The sequence below is a fragment of the Myodes glareolus genome, chromosome 1, assembly GCF_982192425.1.
Source record: "Myodes glareolus chromosome 1, mMyoGla1.1, whole genome shotgun sequence".
NCBI classification, from domain to species: Eukaryota; Metazoa; Chordata; class Mammalia; order Rodentia; family Cricetidae; genus Myodes; species Myodes glareolus.
Genome location: NC_142026.1, coordinates 129,051,511 through 129,075,735, shown reverse-complemented (window position 1 = coordinate 129,075,735; position 24,225 = coordinate 129,051,511). Strand labels below are relative to the sequence as shown.

The following is a 24,225-nucleotide window of genomic DNA, read 5'->3' as shown; positions in this document are numbered from 1 at the left end:
CCTCCTGCCACCACAGTGAGGAGATATAGCTGATTCAGTGATGTAAGCAGACCAGACACCAAGGCTTAGGTGACTTATTAATGATCTAACGAGGGTAAGGACACAGAGAACGTTTAATTCAGTACGGTTCTGCAGACACCCACAAGTCTAGATTTCCCTCCTCGGCTATCTCTGTTCTCTCTTCAATGTAGGCACGCCAGTTCCACAGATTCTGGGATGAAACTGCCCACATGAAAAACTAACGCCAGCACACTATGTAAATCTATTCCTAGTGTCTGGAATGGTCTTTCATTATAGACTTTCTATTTCTAAATTCCAACTGCAGAGTGGTGGGGAAGTCCACTGTGCTTTTTATGCTTTGAAAAGAATCGATAGAAGCGCGTCGATGGCTCCTTGCTTCCCAGCACTCTGTCAGGATTTTTTCTTGTTAGCTCTTACAAGCAGCCACTAGAGCAGTGGTTCTCAGCTTGTGGATTGAGACCCCCACGGGAGTCACATTTCAGATCTCATGCACATCAGACATTTACATTACGATTCATAATAGTAGCAAAATTACAGTTATAAAGTAGCAACAAAAACAATTTTATGGTTGTGGGTCAGCACAGCATGAGGAACTTCCTGTGTTAAAGGGTAGCAGGGTTAGGAAGATGGAGAACCACTGTATGGACACTTGTCTCAATGTATCAGCTTGATTGGTGCCTCAGGTCTCTCTCTCTCTCCAGTTAGGATCTCTACAGTGTGACAGGTGCAGGCTCAGTACTGTTTATAAGCTTGAAGCATGATTAATAAAAACTCAGAGACAGATACTGAGGTTCAACCTGAGGACCAGAAAAGCAAAGCAGTCAGTCACTGGCTCTTAACCTCGACCTCGGTATAAAATATGGCGATCCTGTTTCCAGGAAACCTCAGAATGAGACTGAGGCTGAGAGCTGTCTCCTCCCATTTTATATTCCTCTCTAGTTCTGGGATTAAGGGGATGCACCACTACTGCCTGGTTTCTCTGGCAAACTAGTGTGACTACTGGGATTAAAGATGTGTGTCATTGCTGCCTGGTCTGTAAGGCTGGCCAGTGTGGTTGTTTTACTTTTCTGATCTTCTGGTGATGTGTGTGTGAATGTTTCACCCTTGTGGTTGAGATTTGACTTCTTAGGACATCTGATGTTTGGGGGCAGTTGGCATCTCTGCCACATTCAGCTCACGGGCAGGCTTTGGGAAGAGTGCTCAGGCTGTTTTGCTATAGCAAATGGATTATGGAAAGAACTGTGCTCAGAGAGTTAGATAGTCCTGAGTGTCAGAATAGAACTAGCTACTCATTCCTTTAGGTATTGAACAAACATGAGTTACACGTGCCCTTTCTATTAAAGGATTGGGCATTTAGTGAAGCTCCAAGTATTTATCTTGCATTAAAATATTAGTGGATATGCACCTTGATGGGATTCAGTGTGATTTTCTATAATTTATTATATATACATATTTGACATGTGTACCGATCAAGTCCTTTCATAAATACTTGATCTGAGAGCCTGCTATAACTGGTGTGAACTCCCAGCATGCTGTAGAGAAAACAGAAATATTCTTGTGATCTTTATGAGAAAGGGAGCGAGGAGTAGATTAAGTGACATCAGCCCAGTGTGTAGGGAAGAGAGCGAGTCTGAGAACTGAACTAACAGGAGTGGGCAGAAGGAAATGTGTGTACATCTATGGGAAGGTGGTGGGGATAAGAGGGAGGAGACACAATGAGGGTAGTCTAATTATAGAGGAGTGAATGCAGTCTGAACAAATAATACAGCCTTTTTATTTTTTTAAAGTTTATTATTTATTTGTTATGTATACAGTGTCCTGCCTGCAGGCCAGAAGAGGGCACCAGATCTCATTATAGATGGTTGTGAGCTACCCTGTGGTTGCTGGGAGTTGAACTCAAGATCTCTGGAAGAGCAATCAGTGTTCTTAACCTCTGAGCCATCTCTCCAGCCCTGACTTTTTTTAAATTTTTTTAACAATTGGGTCTCCAACAAATGATCATAATATAATGCATGAAAATACTTTAGATAAACAATAAAGTCTATAAGTGCAAAGCAATCTCAGTTCAAAATCCATCACCCCCAAGGCTGGACCTGGTGGCCTGCGCCTATAATGAGGTAGAGGACTGCACCTTCAAAGCCATTCTAGGCTATAAATGGAGACTAAATCTTAAAAATAAACTTTTTTTAAACTTTAGACCCAAAGAATTAAAAATAAACTTAAATACTACAGCAGTATGTTTTGTATGGCTTGGTAAAGATTGTGTCTCCAGAGAACAGAAGATCTAGTGGGGTACAGTGGTGAGGTACCAGAATTTGGGGAACAGAAGCAGGAGAATCAGAGGTTCAAGGATATCCTCTTACATAACAAATTGGAGGCCTGGTCTATGTAAGACCCATTTTCAAAGGAAATAAACAATTCTCTCAAGGATGGAAAAAGATGGGTAAAGTTGAAAAATATATCCTACCACTTAGAGCATTCTCACCCTTCCTAACACTGAGACCCTTTAATATAATTCCTATGTTGTAGTGACCCCCCCACCAGGAAATGTTTTCTTTGCTGCTTCCTGACTGTAATTTTTTGTTATCAATTGTAATGCAAATATCTGACATGCGGGATATCTGATGTGTGATCCCCCCCCCACCAAAAAAGGGGTCACGACCCACAGGTTGGGAACTAGTGATGTAGACTTAAAGTTCTAAGAATGGGAAGGGCCACTCTCAGGAACAGTGCCACCTTACCAGACATGTGGCTTATGACAAAAATTATATACACTGCAAAGCCATCTAGAGAGAGAAGGAGAGGGAGGAAGGGAGGGAGGGAGGGAGGGGGAGGAAGGAGGAGGAGGTGATACCTTGATTTATACCTACATTGGAAGCAAAAAAAGTATGAGAAATTAAGATAGATTATAGTAGATCTAAATATGAAGTTAGAATTAAAAACAAACAAAAAACAAAATATAACAAAAAACTCCTAAGATGATGTTGACCGAACTACCTGCTGCGAAGAGGTTTTTTCTTAATTTCTGATCCATCATATACAAATAGTTCATAAAATTAAGTAAAATTCTCTTTGATGTCATGATGATACCAGATTGCTATAAAATTTCTTCATACTTATTCTCCATGTGTCTATATCATTATAAACCTCTCTAGAAGCTTTCAAAAACGAATATCATTTCATTAATTATGCTTCAAGAGAGTTTTATTTATCTGTTGTTTTGGTTTGGTGAGATAGAGTTTCTCTTTAACAGCCATAGCTGCCCTGGAACTAGCCCTGTAGATCAGGCTGGCCTTGAACTCAGAGACCCACCTGCCTCTAAAGGTGTGTGCTGCAACTGCCTGGCAGGAGAATTCTTTTGTTTGTTTGTTTTGATGGGGGGGGCACCCACAGCTTCCTGCGCTCCAAGTGCCCTGAGCTACTATACTCCTTGTTCACTGCCCCTCTTGAAGATAACATACCACATCATAATCACAACGCAGTGGGCGAAGTTTTCTCAAACCAAACAACAAAATCAGTAACTTTTAAGGACAAATGTTTTTCTGTAATCAAAACTTCTGTTTTAGTCAGTTGTGGTGGCTCATGCCTTTAATCCCAGCAAAGGCAGGAGGATTTCCTTGAGTTCAAAGCATGCTGGAGTCATTGTGATCTACCCACAGTGAGTCCCAGGACAGCAAAGGCTATATATACACCCTTGGACCCCACCTCAAACAAAACAAAACAAGATACACAGTGGTGGTGCACACCTCGGGAGGCAGAGACAGGCACCTCTCTGTGAGTTTGAGGAAAACCCTGGTCTATAAAGGGATTTCCAGGACAGCCAAGGCTGTTACATAGAGAAACCCTGGAAAAAAAAAAACTCAAAACAAATAAAACATCTTTTGATTATCAAAAGACACCACTAACGAAATCTTTTTGTTGTTAGAGAAAACAGTGGAGAAACAACCGTCCCCATATATAATACAGCAAACATCTGTACTGTACAGAACCACAAGAAACAGGCAGCCAGCATCCAGAATATTTGAGCAAGGCACATGGATAAGGAAACACTCCAAGGGAGAACAGAGAGGTAGCCTGCAACCGCAGAGGAGGGTTTGCTCTTAAGGGGCAGCAGGAAATTGCAGAATAAAACGCCATGGGCTTCTACTAGGAACCCAGGAGGAAGCTTGAAGCTAAAATGATTCACCGAGCAGTTGGCAGTGAGCTGATAACAAAGCTGAAAGTGATCAGCTCTCTCCAGGAACCAGCTTCAATCTCAGTCCACACACAGAAGAGCCTATACACAGAAGTGGCGCGGGCCAAGCAAGGGCAGACATGTTTACGTGTCAACAGCGTGGGTGAGAAGCCTGGAGCTAACCACTGGGAAGTCACAGGGCCCTGTCAAGTTCTGGAAAGGCATTATTTCCTGGTCAGGATGGTGGCAGCAGGGAGGTGTACAGTTTGTGAAGAACCAGAGGACCACCCTCCCTAACTTCCTGTTTAGGTCTATGTAATATTATCAGTGTAACAATCAGTTAAAATTCAGATGGATGGGTCACGATATTAGGGAAGGGGGTGGTTTTTTTCTTGTTATTTTGTCTTTTAGCACCATTGACGGTATTCTCTGAGGAGGTAACTGCTCTTACTGTGATGTGTGATGTCTGCGGCAAAGGCGTGGGCCAACGCCAGCACAGCTGTTAGAATCAGCCATACTACTTCACTGGGCTGCGGCCGCCTTTCCTGCAGTGCCCACTTTTATAACATGCTGTTCGATTTAAGACCCCCCACATTTCTAAAAAGCTAACTAGAAGATAGATAGATGAATTAGACAAATAATTGTCCGACATTGGACTGAGGACACACCATTGAGTTTACCTAGCATGCCCAAGGCCCTGGGTCCAATCCCAGCACTAAATAAACAGGGCATTGTTGGTGCATGCCTGAATCTCAGCCCTGAAAAAGTGGACGTAGGAAGACCCCAGTTAAAGTCTTCCTCAGCTGTAAAGAGAGTTTCAGGATGGCCTCTGCTGCAAGAAACTCTGACTCAAAAACAAAAACAAAAACAGGGTTGGGTGTGGTGTTACACACCTTTAATCCTAACTCTAGGGAGGGAGCTATCTGCATTCTAGACCAGCCCGGCCATCCAGGTCTGTATAGTAAGGGAGTTTTAGGCCATCCAGGTCTATATAGTAAGACTTTATCTCAAAAACAAGCCAGAGCAGAATTAGGGGACAGGTAATGGGCCGGTTAGTTCACAGTTGTTTTCCTTTTAAGGCCAAGGCTGGGAGGCAGAATAGAGAAGGTGACATTCAGGGTTACTTTAAATTCTCTCCTTGCTTTAGGATTAAGGCGGCAAGAGCTCTGCTATCTTGTGTTTTGTTAGGCAGTTTGGGGATTGGTTGTTATCTCTCTGTTCTTGGCCTGCTGACAGAAGCCTTGCTTTCTCTCCGGTGACAGGGAACGTCAGCAAGGTGACTACTCCAATTTGGGTTCCTAATCTGGTGTTTTGTGGGCCAGCGAGGAAGCCTATTCCAAAAATAGAGCATTTTGCAGTTGTTTAAAGATATATAATATGGTGGGGATGCCATTGAACTGTACAAGCTGAATGTAGAGGCTGGGTCGGGGCATGCCTTGAGGGGGTCAGCATCAGACAGCATTTGCAATCTTGGGAACTCTGGAGGCGTCCAGTGGCCTGGATGTTAGTCCCAAGGAACATCTCATTTTAGAATTAGGTACAGAAGGAAGAGAAGGAGCCTGTTGAAAACAGAAATGCTCATTCATTTGTTCAAATGGGATTTAAGTTCCTAATGTCCCCAGCAGCATTCTGCTCCGCAGTGGCAGTGGCGTTCTGAACGTGAACGTCTGATTTCAGTGGGCGTGCGATGGTGGCAGAGCCTGGAGTCCTCAGTCAAGAGTGTGATTCCACAGTCTTCTCCACAGGCCCTGATGGACGAGGTGCAGATGCTCCAAGACGAGATCGACGGGCTGCAGGCATCCCTGGCGGAGGAGCTGGCGGCTGAGTCCCGGGAGTCGGACCCCGTAGAGCAGCTCGCCCTGCAGTCCACACTCACCGTCTTGGCCGAGCGCATGTCCACCATCAGAATGAAAGCGGCTGGCAAGCGGCAGCTTCTGGAGGTAACCAGGACCCTGGAGCTGCTGCAGCTCCTGCATCTGGTCAGGCTTTAGGATGGTAGCAGTGGTTCTGGGTGCTGATGCGAACTACGTGGGTTTGTTGTTGTTTTAACGGGGTTTTGTTTCTGTTCTCTTTTCTGATGTCTATTTTTTTAAAGCTTTTACACACACACACACACACACACACACACACACACACACACATATTGTCTGTTGAACATTTTTTGCCCTCATACTTCCCTATTCTCACCTTTTCTTATTCCCATTGGTCCTCTTTGTCCCCCTAAAAAGTTTTACTTCTACGTTCACGTCATATATATGTATATATGTATATATACACATAAATATACGTATGTGTATTTGTATGAGAAAGCATAAAGTATTTGTTTTTCTACAGTTGCTGTAATTAACTTCATGTCTATTTTCTTTTTTGGTTTTTCGAGATAGGCTTTCTCCGTGAAGCTTTGGAGCCTGTCCTGGCACTAGCTCTTGTAGACCAGGCTGGCCTCAAATTCACAGAGATCTGCTTCCTCTGCCTCCCAAGTGTTGGGATTGAAGGCTACCACCTGGCTTCATGCCTACTCTCTTCCAAATGGTGTCATTATATTCTTCTTTATAGCTGTAAGAAATTTCATTGTGCACATAAGCATGCAAGTACATATACACACATGTACATACATGTACACACACGAACATATATGTACATACACATGCATGTACACACACACATACACATACACGCATGCGCTCCTCATAACATTTTCCATACCCAGACTCTGTTGTTGGACACCTCGGTTGTCCCCGAGTTTGTCTATTGTGAGTGTTGAATAGACACTCTAGTGGGCGTGTCTCATGACTTCCTCGGCCTAAGAAGCTGGTATTGTGTCTGCATCAGCGTCCTGAGCACAGAGCACACTCAGGTGTCTCTACGGATGTGCTTCAGATGGGAGACACCGAGAATGTAGCAGGCTGGTACTTGGTGAACTAGAGCCCCGTGGACAGGAATTATAGTTTTGAGTAACAGTTTGCTGTGATCCAATAAGAGCCTGCGATGGATAGAGCTGACACCGTGAAGCATAAACCTGCCTGTTCACTCTTATACAGGCCAAGCATATTTACTCATGAAAATACCTTTGCACTTCTGTTGTCTATGTTGCTTGATTTAAATCTCACTTGGTAGGCGGATTTTGGCAACAGTAATATATATGCTAAGAATCAGCTATTATTTTCTTTATATATATTCTCAAAACTTTTGACTTCTAGTATCTCAGAATCATAATGTCCCCATTACATTTCTTATACAAGCTGAATATTATCTTATCTATTTATTTACTTATTTGGTTTTTGAGGTGTTCTAGCCCAGGCTGGCCTTGAACTCACAAGAGCTCTGCCTGCCTCTGCCTCCAGAGTGCTGGGATTGAAAGCGCGCACCACCACACCTGGCTGTATTACCTTATGTACTACTGATTATAACATAATTATATTATATATATCATACCATATCTTCAGCCCCATTGCTGAAGATGCAGGTTCTTTCTCAATTGACTGGTCATAAGATCAGTCAGATCATATATCTATTTCTTGTTCTACAGAAACTTAAAATGTGTTTTTTCTACTTCTTAGTCTCCATGTTAAGATTTTTAATTAAAATATAATTGTTATAGGGGCTGGAGAAAGAACTCAATGCTTAAGAGTCCTGGCTATTCTTCCAGAGAGAGGCCTTGGGTTCAGTTCCCAGCGCACACACTTAGTGGCTCACAACCAGAATGCCCTCTTCTGGCCTCTGCGGGTATTGCATGCCAATGGTACACAGGTACATGTATAGGGAAAACATTTTTACCCACAAAATTAAAGCAAATTCATCTTTAATATAATAACGGCAATTGCCAATGATAGAATTTTCTAGATGATGTATTTGGGATATTTGGCATTAATTTCTCAATTCCATCATCCTCTCTCGATGCTATGAAAAGCTTGTGTGGAGTTTCATCTTAAGATTGGTCTGGATGTTTCAGCATGGATTATTTCCAAGAATTGAGAAAACTCTAGAGTTAGCCTAAAACTTTGGATATCTGGTTTATTCCAACACAAGTACCACTGGGTGCACCTTCCCACAGGATCAGCTGCCTAGAGTGCTCTCATTTCTGTGGGATAGATGTCCCTGGTCAGCTGCCATCTCAGCCACGCTCTCCGTCCCAGAAACAGAGGTTAAATGTCTGTTGCCATGGACTAGCTGCTTCGTGTCCCTGTCTGGTTCTAATCTGTGACTGACTCCCATCATTCCCATGACTGTCAGCCCCTCCAGGATTCTTCAACTCTGGGGCACATCTGTTTACTGGGAGAAGAGTATGGGGGTGGGGGGGGTCTTCACATACTAATGGAGAGACCCAGAAATTCTGATTTAGACTTCTGAGATGTGGCCTGAGTCTAGGTATCTGTGTTGTCTCACAGGGGTGTGTGTGTGTATGTGTGTGTGTGTGTGTGTGTGCGCGCGCGCAGCCAGGCCTTGGGGCTGTTGCTCTGCTATATGGGGTCTTCAAGCTCTCTCTGCTTGAGGCTCCCTCCAAGTTACCTTCTTCCTAATTCCGCAGGAGAAGCTAAATGATCAACTGGAAGAGCAGAGACAGGAGCAGGCCCTGCAGAGGTACCGCTGTGAGGCGGATGAACTGGACCACTGGCTGTTGAACACAAAGGCCACCCTGGATGTTGCACTAGGTACACCCCAGGAGCCCATGGACATGGATGCTCAGCTGGTGGACTGCCAGGTACACAGAGTCTCTAGGACTGTGGTTCTCAACCTGTGGGCCGTGGCCCCTTCGGGGGTTGCCTATCAGATCCCGCATATCAGATATTTACGTTACAATTTATAGCAGTAGCAAAATTACAGTTCTGAGGTAACAACAAGATAATTTTATGATTGGGGTTCACCATAACATGAGGAACTGTATTAAAGGATCACAGCATTAGGAAGGTTGAAAACCACTGCTTTAGAAAGAAATGAGCCTACATCATGAAGGACATTTTAAAAAATACAGAAAATACTGATAAGACCCTGGTGTAGATACATGAGTTTCCACAAGCTAGAGACTTAATTTACAGGGTCAAAAAGCGACATATCACTAAAGCATAAAGGAAATTCAAACCTGGAATTGGTTCTTGAAAAACATTGTCAGTGGTACTTAGTCTTTGAAAAAAATTGGAAACTGGATAGTAGTTAAGAGTGATTGCTACTCTCCCACAAGACCCATGTTCAGTTCCCAGCACCCACATCAGGGACTCTCTGCTGGTAACTCCAGCTCCAAGGGCACCATTGTGGCTAGCCTCCTGGGGTCCAGAACGGCTGGCCTCCAGGGGTTCCAATGTGGCCAGCCTCCTGGGGGTCCATGCAGCTAACCTGCATGGGGATCTGCATTCATGTGCACATACACTCACTTTCATAATGAAAAATAGTAAAAGTAAAATCTCTTTTTGAAGAAAACTTCAGCAGCGTGCCTTACATTTCTAAGTCTGTAACCCCAGAACTCGAGAGCAAGGCTTTTTTCCTTTATATTTCTTTGAGTCTTACTTTGTAGCCCTGCTGACCCGGATGCATTGTGTAAAACAGTTTGGCCTCTGACTCATGATAATTCCCCTGTCTCAGCCTTCTTTATACAAGATTGCAGGTATGCACCGCCATACCCAGTTTTACCCAGTTTATTTTTGTCTTTTTTTTTTTTTCCTGAGACAGGGTTTCATTGTAGCTTTGGGTCCTGTCCTGGGACTAGCTCTTGTAGATCAGGCAGGCTTCGAACTCACAGAAATTCACCTGCCTCTGCCTCCTGAGTGCTGGGATTAAAGGCGTGCGCCACCACTACCAGACTAGTTTTCTCTCATAAAGCAGATTCTCAAAAAGGTAGAGTAGGTTGGCCTGGAGTTCATGATGTTCCCGCCTCCCACCAACCCCAGCGCTGGGAGTACAAGTATGCACTGCCAAGCCTGGCCAAACTTATGGTGCTTTGACTACCATTTTAGAAGACTGTAGATACCCAGATATTTATAGTATCTATGTTTAGTGGCTAAAAAGGAATATGAACTCAGAAGACTTAGAATCACGGAGTTACACTGAATACATGGAACCGGAGGCCTCGATGGGTTCTCAGCTGCCATTTTCACCTACTCCCACGTGGTTCTGAGAAACCGTCAACAACCGCCACCATTAGGACAGTGTGCCTGGTCTTTCCAAATGTGCTGTGTGCTTTCTTCCCTGTTAGTGAGAGGGAGTCTCATAAAGATTATAAAGGCTGAGAGATGTTTTGTAAAGGTGATTGTTTGTTTGTTTTTGACTTGGTTTGAGCTTTGGTTTGATGCTGGGAATGAAACCAAGGCCCTTTATTGCTGAACCGCATCCCTCAGCTTCTTAAAAGTATTGCCAGTCTCAGGTCAGTGGTTTTTCTCCCTTTCTCCTTCTTCCTTCCTTCCTTCCTTCCTTCCTTCCTTCCTTCCTTCCTTCCTTCCTTCCTTCCTTCCTTATTTCCCTTCCTCCCTTTTTTCTTTCTTCCCTCCTCTCTCTCTCTCTCTCTCTCTCTCTCTCTCTCTCTCTCTCTCTCTCTCTCTTTCTCAAGAAGTAACAGAGCTTAAACTACTTAGGGCCTCACGTGTGCTAGGCCAGATCCCTACCACTGAGCTACAGCGCTAGTGCAAGCAGAGGTTTCTTTCTTATTGTGTATTCTGGATACTTGTGCTATGTATTATGGATGCTTGTGCTGGCCTCTTCCTACTGTAACAAAGTTCATGAGATAAGCGACTTAAAAAGAAGAAAGGATTATTTCCGTACTGTTGAGAGGATTCATCCATGCATTCCAGCATTGGTTTAGACAGCACAGCGCATCACAGGGGCACATGGAAGAGGCCTGCCCATCTCATTGCTTGGAACAAAAGAGAATGATAAAGATAGACATCCGCAATCCACTTAAACAACGCATCTAAAATTCCCCACAAGACTTTACTTCCCAAAGGCTTCTGTCACCTTGGAATAGCACCAGGCTGAGGACCAAGATCTTAACATGCCAGCCTGTACGGGGAGTTCCAGGTCTAATACAGCAGGAAACAGTGAACTTGCATGTGTTCATCATCAAACTGCGTGATTATTAACATACCACACTTCACATGTGAGTGAAATGTGCTTGAAATCTTTCATTTAAGGGACCGCAGAGATGGCTAAGCAGTTAAGGGGAAACTGGCTGCCGCTCTGGAGGACAGGAGTTCATTTCCAAGGCTCGCTCCCATCTGTAATTCTAGTCTCAGGATATGATGCCCTCTTCTGGCCCTGCTGGGCACTGCATGTAACCAGTGCATAGACATTCATGGAGTGAAAAACCCATACACTAAAACAATGAAATGAAAAAAAAATTGTAAATAGAGGATTCCAGAAAACCCTGCCCCAGTCAGCATGGCTAAATATCAGTGAGCATAATTTCATATTTCACATTTGTGGCATCAAAAGAGATGTGCCAACAACTTTAGCTAATTAAGCCTACGTTCTTAATGTATTAGAATTCCATAGTGGTCTTTCTTATTCATATTTTAAGGCTTATGGTATTGATCCTTATCACTTAGATCATGTAGTGCTTTTAGACTCCTCTCTGTTATCAGCAGCATTGTTCTCTGGCTTGCTGGAGACTGAAGGCCCAGATGGAAGCAGCTTTCTATTAATCCCAGCCGCTTTTCTACGGTCAGAAGTTGAGGCATGCATCTATTGTAAACATTTCCTATTAGGGCTAACACTCAAAGTAGTATTTCAGACCTGTGTGATATTGTTGTGACTACCCCTACTTTTAGATGTATCTGTCTTCAAAGAAATTCACAAACCTGTAATGTAGCCGACATTCTGACAAACGGCTCAGGTTATCTATAAAGGAGCAAATTGCGTTTTTATAGTATTTAAGGAATTAGAAACATATGGCATTGAAACTAAGCAAACTAATCAAACTGATTTTCCAAATCTAATGTTTATTTTCAGGTCTTTTAAAATATAGACAATAATGCAGTTAAAATGAGTACATTAAAGAAAATCTTAAGAATTTATTTATTTTATTTATTTATTTTTGGCTTTTCGAGACAGGGTTTCTCTGTCGCTTTGGCGCCTGCCCTGAAACTAGCTCTTGTAGACCAGGCTGGCCTCGAATTCACAAAGATCCGCCTGCCTCTACCTCCCGAGTGCTGGGATTAAAGGCGTGTGCCACCATCACCCAGTGAAAATCTTAAGAATTTAAAATCTAGAATTAAACCATTTGCTTCACTATTATAACTGTCTGTCACATGGGATTGGAATTACATGTTGGGCAGAGTGGTACACACCTTTAGTCCCGGGACCTGGGAGACACTACGGGAGAATCCCTAGGAGCTGACGTCAGCCTGATCTGCATGGGTAGCTCCAGGTGAGCCAGCATTACCTGCTGAGACCCTGTCTCACGAGAAAAAAGAAAGAGAAGAAGAAAAACTGGAGCCACAGGATGACTTTTGTGGGCTTGGAAACTTTGCTAATGTGAAGACTTCTTTCCCCATGATAGAAAGGACCATGTAGATTTATAAAATCTGCATTGAATTTATTATTATATAATTAATAATTATTATTAATAAATAATATATAATGTATCAATTATAGTTTTTCTAACCTTCTCTTTTGTATTCTTTTCCTGTCCTTCTTTTCCTTTTCTTTTGAGATGGGAGCTTATGTAGCCCTTGAACTTACTAGGTAGCCAAGAATGACCTTGAACTCTGTGTTCTCCTGACCCCACACCCTGAACCTGCACACCCACACCTGTGTAATTCCATGGTAGCATCCAAACCCAGGGACTCATTCACGCTAGCATCCCTTGACTTCTTTGATTTTTAAAAAGAAAATAAGAATAAACATTTCCTTGGGCCTCAAAAGGTATTATGAACCCTTAGCATGATGCCGGACCTACCCTGCCCAGAAATACATCCAGTTCTCAGAAATAATCCTTCAGACATCATCCTTTAATCTCACCTTAGTGAGGGTGCTGCTCTTCCATTGGTTTTACTTCTTTGGTATGAAATATTATTCTTAGGAGTTGATGGAATGGCAGTAATCTTAATTTCCTAGAGCGAAATAAAATATAAGATCAAAGCTATATCATATTTTTAAAAAGAAGATGGGAGGGTGACCAGACAGAGGGTGCTGACACAGGAGGATTGGGAGTTCTTAGGGAACCTGGGCTTCAAAACCAGTGTGTTGAAAACAATTTCTTTTTAAATTGATAAAGAAGATATTGATTGTGTGATAATTTTACTGATATTGGTAATCTAGCACTAAGATAACGGGACTAATAAAGGTGTAATATTCAGGGAGTGGTGCTTTCTTTGTGCTGGTTGGCTATACCATGTGTGTTTTCCAATGTATTTTTAATTATAAAATACCTAATTTTTAATTATAAAGTATCTATTTTTTGTTTAAAGGTAAGAAGTACAGGTAATCCCCCCCCCCAAAGGTGCATACCCTAATTTTAAAGTTGAAAAAGCTACGGACACCTGCTTTGTGTGGTGACTAAGGAAGGCTGTGTTTGGAAACTGTCTCCGGGAGCCCGCAAGGTGTGAGAACCCTGCCTCTGTCCTCTCGTTCCAGAACATGCTGGTGGAGATAGAGCAGAAGGTGGCGGCCCTGGCGCAGCTGTCCGTGCACAGTGAGAACCTGGTGTTGGAGGGCAAGGCTCACACGAAGGACGAGGCAGAGCAGCTGGCGGCGAAGCTGAGGCTGCTCAAAGGGAGCCTCTTGGAGCTGCAGAGGGCCCTGCATGACAGACAACTCAGCATGCAGGTGAGCACTGCGCCATCTCCCCGCGTGCTTCTCTGTCCGTGGCCGGGGAGAGGGACTGTTGGAGGCTGAAGCTCACACATGTGTGCACTTGGCTTTCTCTAAACACGTCAGCCTGTCTGTCCGTTTATGTTCCTCCTTTGGTCTGCGTTTCCGGTGATGCTGTTAGCATTGATTGATCACAGAGATCTGGGGGTGCAGTTCTACTGAGACAAATTTGCTTTTCATTTGGATTCTTCTTGGAGATATGTTCTCATTCAGATCTTCCCTTACACCAGGTGACTTTTGATGGACAGTTTTCTTTTACATTGCTGGAGTTTTTTGGGCATTGTTTACCTGGCCTACCTCTTAACTTTGTTTTTATTTCAGCTTCTGTATGTCCTTACATTTTAGGCTTTTCTTTTCCTTTTCTTTTTTGAGATTTATTTATTTATTATGTATACAACATTCCTTCCATGTGTGCCTGCAGGCCAGAAGAGGGCACCAGATCTCATTATAGACAGCTGTGAGCCACATGTGGTTGCTGGGAATTGAACTCAGGATCTCTGGAAGAGCAGCCAGTGCTCTTAACCGCTGAGCCATCTCTCCAGCCCCCCCCCCCACTTTTTTTCTTATACAGATCATCTGACTCTAGTCATTGGCTGTAGACATTGGTCTCACTGTAACTCCACCGCCACCCCCGAGACAGGGTTTCTCTGTCTAACAGCTCTGACTAATTTGGAACTCTCTTTGTAGAGACTAAGCCTAGTCTCAAACTCACAGAAATCCACCTGCTTCTGACTCCCAAGTGCTGGAATCAAGGCCATGTGCCACCACCTCCTTGCTTTGCCTCACACTTTTAAAGGGCACCCATTTAAATTGTTGTGATAGGTGACTTATATGAACTTTTATCTTAGACCATTTGTCCCGGCCTCCCTTCCTCTCTATCTGTCTTCCCCTCTCTTTTAATAGGGTCTTGCTCTGTAGCTGGACCTCACCTTGAAGGAGTAAACAGGGTGTGTGTGTGTGTGTGTGTGTGAACATTCCAGCCAAAGGGGAAGCTACTGTAAAGATACCAGAGAGGATCAACCTGGCCTGCCCAAAGCCAGTGCGGCCAGAGTGGAGTCACAGGAACAAATGGAATTAAACTCTGTCTTAAATGGTTTAGTTTGCTATAGCAAAATCTGCCCTGAGTAGTTCACACACGGAAAACACACTGTTCAAGAATCAGGTCTCAGATGAAGATGCCAGCTGCTCCAGTGTCCAGTGAGGGATCTTGCTCTCTGGCTCGTAGATGCCATTTCTCCCTGTGTCCTGTGGGAGGGAGGGGCTAGCTGGCTCTCTGGGGTTCCCTTTATAACAAAGATACCTGCAATGGCAGCCACCTCCCAAGGTCCTGGCATTTAGTGTCACAGCAGGGATCAGGTTTCATTGCTAAGGAAGGGCCTGGGACAGCATCACAGCTAACTGTTAAGAGAGGTGAAAGACCACTGTTGGGGAACAGAGGAGGGACTTGCTAAGGCCCTCCCCACAGTGGGCTGGGATAGAAGCTTAAGGGCAAAGGGGAGGCAGCCCTGACACAGGGCAAAGGGCACAGAGCACAGGAGCACGGAGAGCCCTTCCATTCTCTTCTTTCCTTCTCTGCCTTTCCATCCTTCCTCTGGTCCCCTACCCCAGGATCAAATGCCCTGTGGATCTCAGCATCCACTGAGCCCCTGAGCTATACTCTTAGCCCCTATTTCTCAATGCTGTTCTATATGTGTGGAGTTACAATACTTTTTTGCCCCATTTATTTTATTTTGTTGTTTTACAAAGTGAACCGCCATGGATATCAGTGTAGACTCAATCACTCTTTCTCCCAGACAGACACGAAGAAATGTAGACTTAAGGACGTGGGAAAATATTTCTTGAATTACAAGGCGACTGTCTTTGTAAGAAACTTGCATCATTTTACACAATGTCACCAATGGAAGTAGCACAGAGTTCACCCCAAATAAATAGCAAACTGCAGGGCTGAAGAGGTGGCTCAGTGGTTAAGAGCACTAACTTTTCTTCCAGAGGACCCAGGTTCAGTTCCCAGTACCCACATGGCAGTTCACAGCTGTCTGTAACTCCAGTTCCAGGCCGACCTAATTCCCTCACACAGACACACATGCAGGCAAAACAACAAAGCACATAAATTAAAAAATTAGTAAATTTCCTTATGAAGAAGCAGTTCATCTCGGGTTTAGCATTTCCCAAGTCTCTCTGCTCTTCCAGGGAACATTCCAGAAAAGTGGTGACTGTCCTACTTTTCCAAGACAAACCTCTCAGGTAGCCTCACCCAGTGAGTCTCTAGTGAGAGACACCCCCACACTTCCTCCTAAGGAGGCAGAAGGGAAAGCCTTTCTCAGACCCGGGGAAGCAGTTTCCGGCTTGCATTCCCTGCCAGTACCGCCTCACCCCAGGGGGAAAGAGCTGAAATGCGAACTAAATTCTTAGTCACTTTTGCTTGCTGAGGGTCAAGTCTTAGCTTTTAAAATGACCGAGTCAGAAAAGTCTATTAACTAAAAAACCAAATATAAATCCATAGAAAACACATACTAAGACACAGTTTTTGTTGCTGTCTTTTTTTTCTTTCTTCTTTCTTCATCTGAAACTGAGTTCTTAGAATCTGCAAGTCCATCTGCGTATGTAAAAGGTGGTGAGGCTCACATTCCAGCTGTCATTTTTCACAAGCACAGGCTTTCTTTGGTGATTTGGATCACACACTGGCAGTCCATGAAGAATAACCCAAGTAGAAGTGTGAGTGGGTTCTGTGGCCTGCAAGGCGTCTCCAAAGGGATCTTCCAGATGGGTTCTGGGAAACAGACCTTGGCTGAATTCAATAGCAGAGAGGATGTGGCCTGGATCCCAGGAGGGAAGATAAAAAAAGGTCATGGCCGCCAAGACCAGTATTTTACAGCTGGAACATCTGTGACTGGGGACCTCAGTCTAGTGTGCAGACTCCTTGGGGTGTGACTATGTGTCTCATATTGTCATTCTGCAAGGTTTCTAGGTTGCTGTTTCTCCCTTCCCTGAAGGAGCCGGGGTCTCTGAGAGCTCATTCTGCAACGGTGGTACTCCTCAATCGCCTGTGCCAGAAGCCTACTCCCCTAAACTCATAGCTATTTATCATTGGGAGAAATTCCTGGGAAGGAGGGTTGTTTAGTGAACGAGGCGTGATGAGTCACCCACTCCAAACACATTGCTTGCAAGATACAAACAGCATCTTTTTAGGCCAAGCGCACTCATGTTGCTCTGTCTGATCCAACATCTCTAGTTGGGACGCTGGATCCTGCTAAGGGAAAGAAAATGCATGCTCAGTACATAGGCGCTCACATGGGGCTCTTGAACATTCCTTCTACCTTTGATGGCTTGCTTCATAATAGAACAGTAACACCAAAGGGACAAAGAGACAAAGATATAGCCGTGTTGTCTCTGTCGTTCCTCTATTGCCTTCGATGAAGCACCAGGACCAAAAGCCACTTGGGGATGAAAGTACTTACTTGGCTAATGCATCCTGAGTCACATTCTAGCACGGAGAGCAGGAACTCAATCAGGACAGGAACCCGGAGGCAGGGACAGATGCCGAGACCTATTACTGGCTTGCTCACTGTGACTTGATCAGCCTGCTGTGCACTCAGAACCACCTGCCCGGGGTGGCCCCACCCACAATGGGCTGGGCCCTCCCACATCAGTCGCTAATTAAGAAAATGGCCCACAGATTTGCTTGCAGCTTTATCCTGTGGACGTATTTTCTCGATTGAGTTCCCTCCTCTCAGAGGGCTCTCGCTTGTGTCCAGTTGCCATAAAAGGAGCTGACAAAATCGTGAATTATGAGTTTGGAGGAAAGAAAACATAAGTACAGAAAACCAGAGCTCTCTCCCTGGAGTGGTGAGTTAGACTGCTGGATCTAAGAGAGAAGGCAAGGCCTCCGTAGATAGGCTGTATGAACTGGAGTGGTAGACTCAATCTGCCGGCCTACTTGGGGGGACCAAGGGACGGTGGGGTGTCTGTCTCAGATGACTTAGAGCTGGGTGAACTAGCTCTCCTCTCCTCTCCCCCTCATCAGACTCCAGCCATGGTGGCCTCTTCCATGTTGTCTCAATTGTTTCTTTCTTTGTATTTCTTTTCTTTTCTTTTCTTTTCTTTTTGGTTTTTCAAGACAGGGTTCAGGGTTTCTCTGTAGTGTAGCTTTGGGGCCTGTCCTGGAACTCACTCTGTAGACCAGACTGGCCTCACACTCTCAGAGATCCACCTGCCTCTGCCTCCTGAGTGCTGGGATTAAAGGTGTGGCCACCACTGGCCAACTTCTCAATGATGTTTCTGTGTGGGACCTGTTCTGGGATACGCTCCCTTAGCTCTGTTCCAGGTTCCTTACTTTTCCACACTCCCTGCAGCTGTCCTCCTCTGAAAATGCTCCCAGAACAGCCTAGCAAGCCTTTCCCATCACTGTCTGCCCCTTTGCCTCCCTCCCCTCCCTTCTGGCCCTTGTATGGTACCCAAACTTTCTTGGATGTTGGTCAGTTGTCTGCATCCCCACCGAGGCCCAGAAGGCGACCTTGGCAGGTTTGGGTCACCACAAAGTCACACCATGCAATAGAGCTCACGTGGGAGGTTTATGGGTGGGGTGGGGGCAGGTGCAGAGGCGGCCTCTGAGCGAGACCAGAAGGCAAGAAGAAGGGTTTGCCTTCTAGAAGGGAGTATGGCGCATGCGCATAGGGAACTTGCTCTTCCTAGTGACAGCAATAGCTACGCTGTCTCATATTGGCTGCTGCATGTGTCCTGCTTCTTGGCAAAGTATACTAACCTCTGAGAGCAGTGTCTCATGCATATATAATCTACCTGTTCACATATAAATATGGGTGAGGCTGGGCAGTGGTGGCGCACGCCTTTAATCCCACAGTCAGGAGGCAGAGGTAGGCCGATCTCTGTGAATTCAGGGCCAGCCTAGTCCACAGAGCGAGTTCCAGGACAGTTAGGACTGTTAAACACAGAGAAATCCTGTCCTGAAAAATATTAATAATAAAAATAAAATATTTAAGTCCAAACAAACAACCAATAAATAAATAAATATGGGTGATCAGAAAGGAAGGTGTTGACTCTCCCCTAGTCTCAGTGGAAGGAATGGGACTGGTGGGGCCTTTCGAATCCCGTTAGGATAATGAGACAAGAAAGTTGCCTGGGTGAGAAGTAACCGCTTTCTTGCTTTTTCCCAAGCCAAACTTTACCAAAGCAACCATGAAGCAGTGGGTAGGTGGAGTGGTCATGGCATAGAGGGTGGGCACAGCATGTTTTAAGATTGTCACATGTAATTATCACACCAAGTCCCTGTAGAACCTCGCAGGTAACCTCTTGAATTTGTAGGATGGCAAGTTCTGTGCCCACAGTTGATTGACATTTCATTATGCTAATTTTAATGTCATCAAAAACGTCTTGTTTGAACAGGAGCTATTTATTGTTTGGTGGGATGGGCGGGATGGGGCACTATGTGTTTATTATGTAGCTCTGGCTGTCCTGGAACTTGCTCTGTAGAACAGGCTGGCCTTGAACTCAAAGAAATCTGTCTTTGCCTCCAGGCCACCAGGATCTATTTATTATATAGAACTATATAAAGAGATCTCTTTGAATAGCAGACATTCACAAATCAAGGGTCCTAGAATTAATTCAAGCCTAGGGGACTCATAGGCGGAGCCTGAAGCCCCACTCTTCTTTCTTCCTTTATACTTTATTTTACAAGCTTTTTATATTCTTAATTTTTATAGCTTTTTACAATTTTACTTAATCTTTGAAACTTTTATACATATACATATACATAGTGTACAATATTTCTTGATCATGTTCACTTTTTACTCAGCTCCTCAACTGCCTTAGGACCCTCAAAACATCTCCCTCCCAACTCCATGTCCTCTTTTCTTTTTGTCCTTTCTTTATATTTTAACCCACTGCATTGAGCTCCTGCTGCCCTCTTATGCAATGCACAGCCATCGGAGGTGGGGCTGGGCTATGGCTTCCTGCCTCCTGAAGTGCTCGGAGGTTTGCTCTGGTGGTTGACCACTTCCTGCAGCTCTTGAAAGACCAGTTGAAGAGGCGAGGCTGGGGTAGAGGGCAGAGGATGTTCGGCCATGTTAGAAGCTCTTGCTGCTTGTTGCTAAACGTTTCGGAATCATGACTAGATGCACGACAGAAAAAACATTAAGGGTAAAAGATTTATTTTTGCTCAGGTTTTCAGAGGTTTGACTCCATGACCTCATATGAGCATTAGAGACAAGGCAAGGGCATCATGGTCTATGGGCATGGCGAAGTCAAGCTTCTCCCCTCTGGCAAAGCAAATAAATAAATAAATAAATAAATAAATAAATAAATAAATAAAACAAACCCAGAGAGAATACTAGAATGGGACCAGGACCAAGATGTACCCTTTGAATGTCACCAATGTTACTCTTGCCATAACTGGGCTGCTTTTTGGTTGGTTCTACTACTTCCTAATTGTCTTTTTAGATTTTGAATCCATGGGTGGATTAAAACCATGGCTTAGGTTGGAGCCCTCATGACCTACAGACATGTGGAGAAGTATGCCTTACTATTCTCCTGTGTACTCTCCCCCCAGCCAAGCTGGTAGTCATGATTAGTCCATCATGCTTTGCTCTTTCTGAATTCTGGGATGTAAACTTAGCTATGGACTTCCTGTTTCTCAAAGGCACTGATCTCTTTGGTTGACAATCTTCTAGAAAGCTCTTTGGGAAGCAAATACTTTCTGTTGTACCTACTGTGGATACCATGTGACCTAGGCAGATGGTGGCCAGGGGAAGCTTTTAGAGAAAGCAAATTTTGATATGTTATGATTATCTGGGTAGCATTTTACCTTTGTGTGGCTTAAAACAGTTCATAAGAGGGGTGTTTTATGTTTTATGTGGAAAGAAATTGGAAAAATACTTGATGACTACTCTGGAAAAAGAGAGATGGCTTCTCTGTAAATGCTTCTGGGCACAATCTGTCTATACTTCTTGTCCCTAAAACTGTCACAACTAAAAACACAACTTAGATGTGTTTCGTGTTACCATCTTTTAAAAATATGTGGTGTCGTGTCCAGAGGGTGGTGGTTTGAAATCATACAAACCACACTGGAGGAGTCCTCTCCACACTGGGGTGAGGTTTTCCTGTGGGTGGTTTGACCCTTGATTCTCATCCTATATCATTCAAAGCAGGGAGCCACACAAGAGAAAGAAGAGAACGATGCTGACCTCACAGCTACTCAGAGCCCTGGAGTACAGGAATGGCTGGCCCAAGCCCGCACCACACGGACCCATCAGCGGCAAAGCAGCCTCCAGCAGCAGAAAGTAAAGCATCTCCTACCTTCCTCTAGACGGCAGCTCTGCCGTGGGAAGAACTTGAGTGGGTTGTTCCTACAGTCAAGGTTTTGTGGATGTAGTCTTGTTTTGTTTTCAGTTCTGGGAGTGGAAACCAGACCAGGCCCATCCTCAGCATCATCACAACTTTTCACTGATCGACTTCACCTTATTTCCGATGAAGCCGGGCATAACTAGCCTATTTGGCGTGCTCCTCCAAAGCTGATGACTGGTCATCGGGAGGCCATAAGGTTCAGCTGTAACCTGCCTCCTCGGGGACGCTTTGCTTTCTGATTTGACCTTGTCTACATCTATTCTATGATAGTTATGAAGTCCCAGGAAGGCCTCTGAGAATGGGCAAAGCTCTGAAATGCATATTTTTTTTAAGATATGAAATGTGTTTTTTTTTAACTTTCAAGTAGATGCCTCTCGAGATCAGATCATAAATGGTTATGATACACATGATTTCTGTTGATTAATTTGTTTGGAGACACTAACTTCGTGTAAAAGGCACACTTCAGTATTTCTCCTGTCTAGAACTCAAACTTAAGCAAATTTACTGGGAATGAGTTAAAGGTCAAATCAGATCCCCTGATAATGCAACTAATAAAGTTGAAGACTTTCGTTATGACTTCCATTATGGAGTCTCTGTCCTGGCTACCTCAAGGCAGCAGTGACTTTGAAAGAAAGGAACATCTTTGGCCACACGGGGGCGCCATTGTCCAGCAAAATTTTCTATTCCTGATGCTTTTTTTTTTCCTCCGGAGGAGAATTTGCCTAGGCTGTGTCTTTTACCCTGTGCTCAGGTTCACAGTTGTTCAAGCTCTTGATGTTCTGTAGCTAGAGGGCAGTGGCAGTGACGGTGTCGACAGACAGTCCCCTCAGGTGACAGCCGTGTTTGCGTTTCTGCAGGAATTCGAGCAGGAGCTAGCTGAGCAGAAGAACCTCCTCCGCTCTGTCGCCAGCCGTGGAGAGGAGATTCTGACCCAGAGTTCTGCCGTGGACGGCTCAGGTGGCCTTGGGTATGTCTTGAAAGTCTGCTGCTTTCTCTCCCTGTCGTGTTTCCCTGTCATTTGAAAAGCTGAACCTCCCGCTCCAGGCACTTTTTCCAAACTTCCACACAAGGTACCCCCACTTCACTTTACGATATTAAACGTTCCCACACTGCCAGGCATTTGGTCGTGTGGATAGAAAAGCAGCTAATAATAATGACTAGTGAGTTTGCCTTCCTGGAAGCCCAGCACACCTATTCCAGGGACACCCATTCTCTGAGGCAAATGGGAGACGTGATATCAAATCGGATCTATAGTATTTCCAACTGGTGACTGTACCTAACCTCAGAGAATTTTCCACTCAAGAACTCACCCAGAACATCCTTTAAAAAAAAAATCAGTGTGTGAGCAGATTAAGTGGTGTGGCCTCCTAACAAGTCACTCCCTATACTTTCTACATGTAAAATTTTGGAACCTGGGGACCTGGTTTGGAGTGGACATTTTGAAAGTCTCACAAGAGATGAAATAGTAGAGAAGAAAGAGTGGAGTATTCCCAGGTGGAAAGTTGAAGGGACTGCAGCCGTGGGACATACCTGTATTCCGAGCTGCTTGCCTTGGGACCTTGGCTCGCTTATTAATAGAGCTAGAATAATTAGCCGCAACCAGCATTGCAAAACGTTTTGATAATGACACAAAGAAAAGCTCCCTTTAAAATCTGAAGCAGGACAGGGTTTGTGTTAAGGCCTTTAAGATACAGCAGCTGTAAAACCCCAGGACAAGGTGACACTTTTCTCCAGGCTGCCAGAGCAGGGCATCTCTCCACTCCTCTACCGCTCCCAGGGCCTCTGAGGTGCTCACACATCCCTCACAGTTTCTAGCATTCTTTCCCTTCTCTGTCTTACATAGAAGACTGTCTGTGCTGTCTGCTTGGCAGACAATTGGTTCCACAAAAGAGCTGTGGGAATCTTGTGCAACCTTTCTGTGGTTAAAAAAAAAAAAGGTTGCTGCTGTTTCCCGCCCCCCTCCCCTTCTCCTTGGCCTCCAGCGTTGGCCAGAACCCAAATGGCAGATAAACATCTACAAGTTACGTCTCCAAATATTATTCTCATGTAAAAAGAAATTTGTCCTGCAAGGCTAGCTTTCTGTGGAAGAGTCACTTAAAAAATATAACTCACACATTTTTTAGTGGTTATATAAAATTCCTTAGAGAAATTATCCTTCAGTGCAACAGAGTCCAGTTCACAGGCTCTGGTCAATCTCTAGTTATTTCTAAGGCTACAAAGGAAAACCAACTGAGAATTCGTTGACACGAGAGAATATTTTCCCATGAGAAATGAAAAGACCACATTCTAATTGAAGTCTAATTGCTCTGTTTTTATATATGTTACGCAGGAAATAGAAGAATCTGGGCGGTAACTGTCCCCTTGGTTTGATACTGAATTTTCATGCAAACCTAATGAATGGAGATGGGTCCACTGTAACAAACACAGAAAAAATATCACAAGGAATCTTACTTTCATAGGAGCTTTAAAACTTTCCATTTGAAAGTGTTTTTCTTAAAAGTTCCATACAACTATAGGTACTTTTTTCAATATTGATTTTTAAGGTTGGTGTATGTCAACACATAGATTATTAACCCTACATAGTTAATTCATCACACATTCATCACATATGTTCTATTTAATTTTCAAAACTGCATAACATGAGCCAAGTGGTGGTGACACACACCTTTAATCCCAGCACTCAGGAGGCAGAGGCAGACAGATCTCTGTGAGTTTAAGGCCAGCCTGGTCTACAGAGCAAGTTCCAGGAAAGCTAAGGCTACATAGAGAAACCCTTAAAACCCCAAGAAACAAACAAGACAAAATACCTGTGCATTCCATGGATGCCATGTTCACTCACATGTTGAGAAAACTGAGGCTCAGAGATGTGACACGCA

At 44.2% G+C, this 24,225-nt stretch overlaps 1 protein-coding gene across 2 annotated transcripts in view; it reads left to right on the top strand.

Annotated features, from left to right (window-relative positions):
• Syne1 (spectrin repeat containing nuclear envelope protein 1) overlaps positions 1 to 24,225 on the top strand; it is a 477,339-nt gene that overhangs the window by 324,891 nt on the left and 128,223 nt on the right. The window contains exons 96-100 of one of the 2 annotated variants that reach the window (XM_087912026.1): positions 5,941 to 6,135; positions 8,724 to 8,897; positions 13,757 to 13,948; positions 21,151 to 21,285; positions 22,207 to 22,316. In XM_087912026.1, coding sequence (XP_087768152.1) covers positions 5,941 to 6,135; positions 8,724 to 8,897; positions 13,757 to 13,948; positions 21,151 to 21,285; positions 22,207 to 22,316 — 806 coding nt within the window. Of the gene's footprint in view, positions 1 to 5,928; positions 6,136 to 8,723; positions 8,898 to 13,756; positions 13,949 to 21,150; positions 21,286 to 22,206; positions 22,317 to 24,225 lie in introns of both variants that reach the window. The other variant, XM_085688027.2, reaches the window with a different exon arrangement.